General features: G+C 42.0%; 1 protein-coding gene across 1 annotated transcript; it reads left to right on the top strand.

Moving 5' to 3' along the window:
• Positions 1-2,528: 2,528 nt before the first annotated feature.
• Positions 2,529-3,535, top strand: LOC122048986 (myb-related protein 308-like). The gene is made up of 2 exons (XM_042610491.1): positions 2,529-2,972; positions 3,047-3,535. The coding sequence occupies exons 1-2, from the start codon at positions 2,710-2,712 to the stop codon at positions 3,450-3,452; spliced, it is 669 nt and encodes a 222-aa protein (XP_042466425.1). The 5' UTR covers positions 2,529-2,709; the 3' UTR covers positions 3,453-3,535.
• The last annotated feature ends 243 nt before the right edge of the window (positions 3,536-3,778 follow it).

Genomic DNA, 3,778 nt, shown 5'->3' with positions numbered 1-3,778 from the left:
ATGGAGTTGGCATCTGGTGACAGCAGTGGCCATGTGGACTTCATCTTCTTCCTTCCCAGACAACTCTACCTAATTCCCTGCAACACAAACCAAAAATGTACGTACTCCCCTAACTTCTGTGAGTCTGCCTAGCTCTGGTGTTGCAGTACTCCACTGCTTTGTGCAGAACAGATAAGGCTGGATCCCTTGTAGGAGGAAAATCTAGTCACTACTGAAAGGCACAACCCTCAAGTACTGCATCATTTAGTGAGAGAGAATCTATGCCCACTCATGTAGCTAGTCAAAAATAATAATATTATCTAAGAACTTTCATACTTGCGTTTGTAGGGTTTTGTTTGGTTCAAGTTGTTAAGATGCGATAAGTTTTGAGGATAGCATTAGTATTGTTATTGATACTCAGACATGATCTTTAGTGATAAATGAATTCACAAACTTGAGCCATCATTTAGGTTAGATACCCATTGCTATCCTTAGACAACATGTGATTAATTTGTTTATAAGGGTTGATTTAGTAATTAAGTAATATTCTTATCCATTTCTCCCCCCCCCCAAAATCAAGGGATTAATCAAAATAATTATTTTTAAAATTTATCTTTCCTAGAATATTTTTTGTCGTCATAAGTCCATGTTTCCTAAAGGAGAAAGAAACGGGGAGAGAAATTAGGTGAGTGAAAGAATAGGTGGGAACTACCCTTCTTTGTTTGCTTTATAAAGGAAAGGGGCACAGGGAGAAATGCAAGGGAAGTGATTCTCCGTAAGAAACATCATCACCAAATAAAAGAAGAAAATGACCAAGGTACCTCTTGATCCTAAACTTTTGAACAAAAAAATCTATCTTAGCTTCCATGTTCTTTAATCCACAATCTCTGATTTTCTCATGGTTCCTTCTGTATTTTACATGTCGAATCAAGGTCGGAATATAGTCAAAATTAACTGTGATCTTCTCTGAGTTCACATTCCCACCTAAGTTATAATTTGAGTTGAGTCAAGCGGCCAGAGGCTGTTGATGATTGGGCGGACTATATGATGCAGACTAGGGGGACGGCCCGCCCAACACTGGCAGCCTCCGGCCGTCTAGCTTAACCTAAACTATAATCTAGATGGAAAGATGAACCCAAAGGAAATCACAATCAATTTTGGCCAAATTCTGATCGTGATCAAACATGCAAATTATGAAAGGGACTAGGAGGGAACCCAAGATTACCGACTAGAGGATTTGATTTCTCTAAGATGGGCTTTAAATAAAATTATTTTATCTTAAAATACAATCCGATTCACGATGTTCGCGTTAAAAATACAGTTCGATTCACGAAGTTCGCGTGATCATAAGAAAAAAAATAAAGCTTTTTATTGATAAAAGATTAGAATTTTAAATTTATGTAATTAACTTCTTCACACTAATCCAATAAAATGATCAATGACAAATTTAATTCAATTAACATAAGGTAGATTAAGATGGACTGTAAGTAAAAAAAAAAATCATTGTCCAGTCGTATAAGGTAGGAAACTCTCAAAGTTGGAAGGGAAGAAGTTACCTATTCTGAATTCTTATCAGGGACAACATATCATTTTACAAGATGATTTTGAAATTGCATAGGCTTGGTACGATCAATCTATTGATATAATGCTCTTGTTAGAAAGCTCTCGTCAGTGCAGAGTCTCGAAGAAAAGTCGGATCACAGGATCCCAAGAAAGGTCAAATCATTTTTGTTATCTCAATCCAGATAGTCAACTCTTTAAATCGGTCCGGTATTATAAAAATTTTTCATTGACCACTAAGATAAATTCAGAGATGCAAATAATTCCTCATCTAACAGCTAACGTCCTAGATTCTTCATCTCAACCGAGAAAAATCTTTACAATTTACTATAACTAGGAATCGAACAATATACTTGAGAACTGCTTAGGCGTCTCTGCCACTGCATCTTAGCCCGGGAGTGAAGGGTTAGATCACATTGGAAGCCGCTCGGTATGATTTACCTTCTTTCATCTCGCGTTCGGGGTGTCTTTTAACTGTATTTTACAAGAAACTATTTCCGCGACGCTAAGAACTAGCGCATGGCGTTGATTGAAGGACGACAGATGGGAGTCTCCATCAGCACTAGCTCGAGGCCGAAAAGCAAAAAATGCAGTCGGTACTGCTACTGGGTTCGGCGACCAAACTGTAGTAATGAGAGCCATATGCTTCACATGAAAAAAAAAAAAAAAAAAATCGGGTAAGGATGGCCCTCTCACCCTCTTCCCGGCCAACTCCCCCCGTTTATGGTAACTTGTTCTTGTCACACATCCACCACAATTCGTCTCCTTCTGAATATGCATAAAACTCAGGATGGATCAATTAGTAAGATATAGCAAGGTAATTAATTAATTAACATTATTAGCTGCTTAGATTTTGCTGTTATTGCTGTTCCTCCCCTTAATTCGATTTACAGTTTACACCTACCTACCCACCTCGTTGGCCGGTCATGGCGACCAATCATGAGGTTCATCCCGAGCCTCATAGTTGTAGGGTACGCCTACCTTCCTTTCGACCTCCTCCTACCTTTTCCTCACCAACTCGATCGATGGATCCTTCTCTTCTCTAGGACACGCAGTACCAGTTCTGATCGCTCCGGCTCATCTTTAATTCTTTGGCTGTATATAAGTAGTAGATGGATTGAGAGAGATAGCGGCGAGGTAGGCCACAGTAGTTCATAGATATAGAAGCTGATGGGCAGGTCGCCGTGCTGCGAGAAAGCGCACACGAATAAGGGAGCGTGGACTAAGGAGGAGGACGACCGGCTGGTGGCCTACATCCGCGCCCACGGCGAGGGGTGCTGGCGGTCGCTGCCTAAGGCCGCCGGCCTCCTCCGATGCGGGAAGAGCTGCCGTCTCCGTTGGATCAACTACCTCCGCCCCGACCTCAAGCGCGGCAACTTCACCGACGAGGAGGACGAGCTCATCATCAAGCTCCACGGCCTCCTCGGCAACAAGTACTCAGTCGTTTGTTTGTTTTTTTTTTTTTTTTTTGCAGAATTTAAAGTGATTTATGCATTTATGATCGCAGGTGGTCTCTGATAGCTGCGCGATTGCCCGGGAGAACCGACAACGAGATCAAGAACTACTGGAACACTCACATCAGAAGGAAGCTCGTGAGCAGGGGAATCGATCCGGTGACGCACCGGCCCATCGCCGGCGCTGATCATGCTTCTTCCGAGGCGGCGCCGACGCCGACTTCAGTCCCAAAGAGAACAACAACTCCTTTCGCGATTGGATTTGTGGACATTGAAGACAAGAGCAGCAGTACCGGCGGCTGCGAAGTGGAGCCATCGCCGTCGGCGTGGCAGCTGTCGGAGTTCCCAGACCTCAATCTCGAGCTCAGCATTGGCCCTCCCTCTCAAGCTCCGGAGCAGCAAAAGAGCTCGAGACGGCAGGATTCCTCGTCCTCAACGCTTAGAATTCAACTACTGTAGCTTCTCAGCGGCTAAATTAGCAGCTTAATTAAGCCATGTAACATCAGTGAATATTTAAAATATATATATATCGGCAATTGACGAAGGGCTTATTTAAAATTATGAAATTCTTAACTTTTTGGATTTTTTAAAGGGCGCAATAATTCTCATTTTGAAAAAAAATTTAGTAATTTTGAGTGCGCTTTTTTATCAATAGAGCTCTAATTGTGGGGAATGGAACATTTCTACTTAATTAATTTTGGAATCTAGTTGGTGTGGTGGTGCCCGTGAGATTAAACAATTGATTACATACTAAGTGGATGACAGGGACGGTATCTGAATTTCTG

Source organism: Zingiber officinale, chromosome 2B (genome assembly GCF_018446385.1).
Source record: "Zingiber officinale cultivar Zhangliang chromosome 2B, Zo_v1.1, whole genome shotgun sequence".
Lineage (NCBI taxonomy): Eukaryota > Viridiplantae > Streptophyta > Magnoliopsida > Zingiberales > Zingiberaceae > Zingiber > Zingiber officinale.
This window is presented reverse-complemented; position numbering and strand designations above follow the sequence as displayed.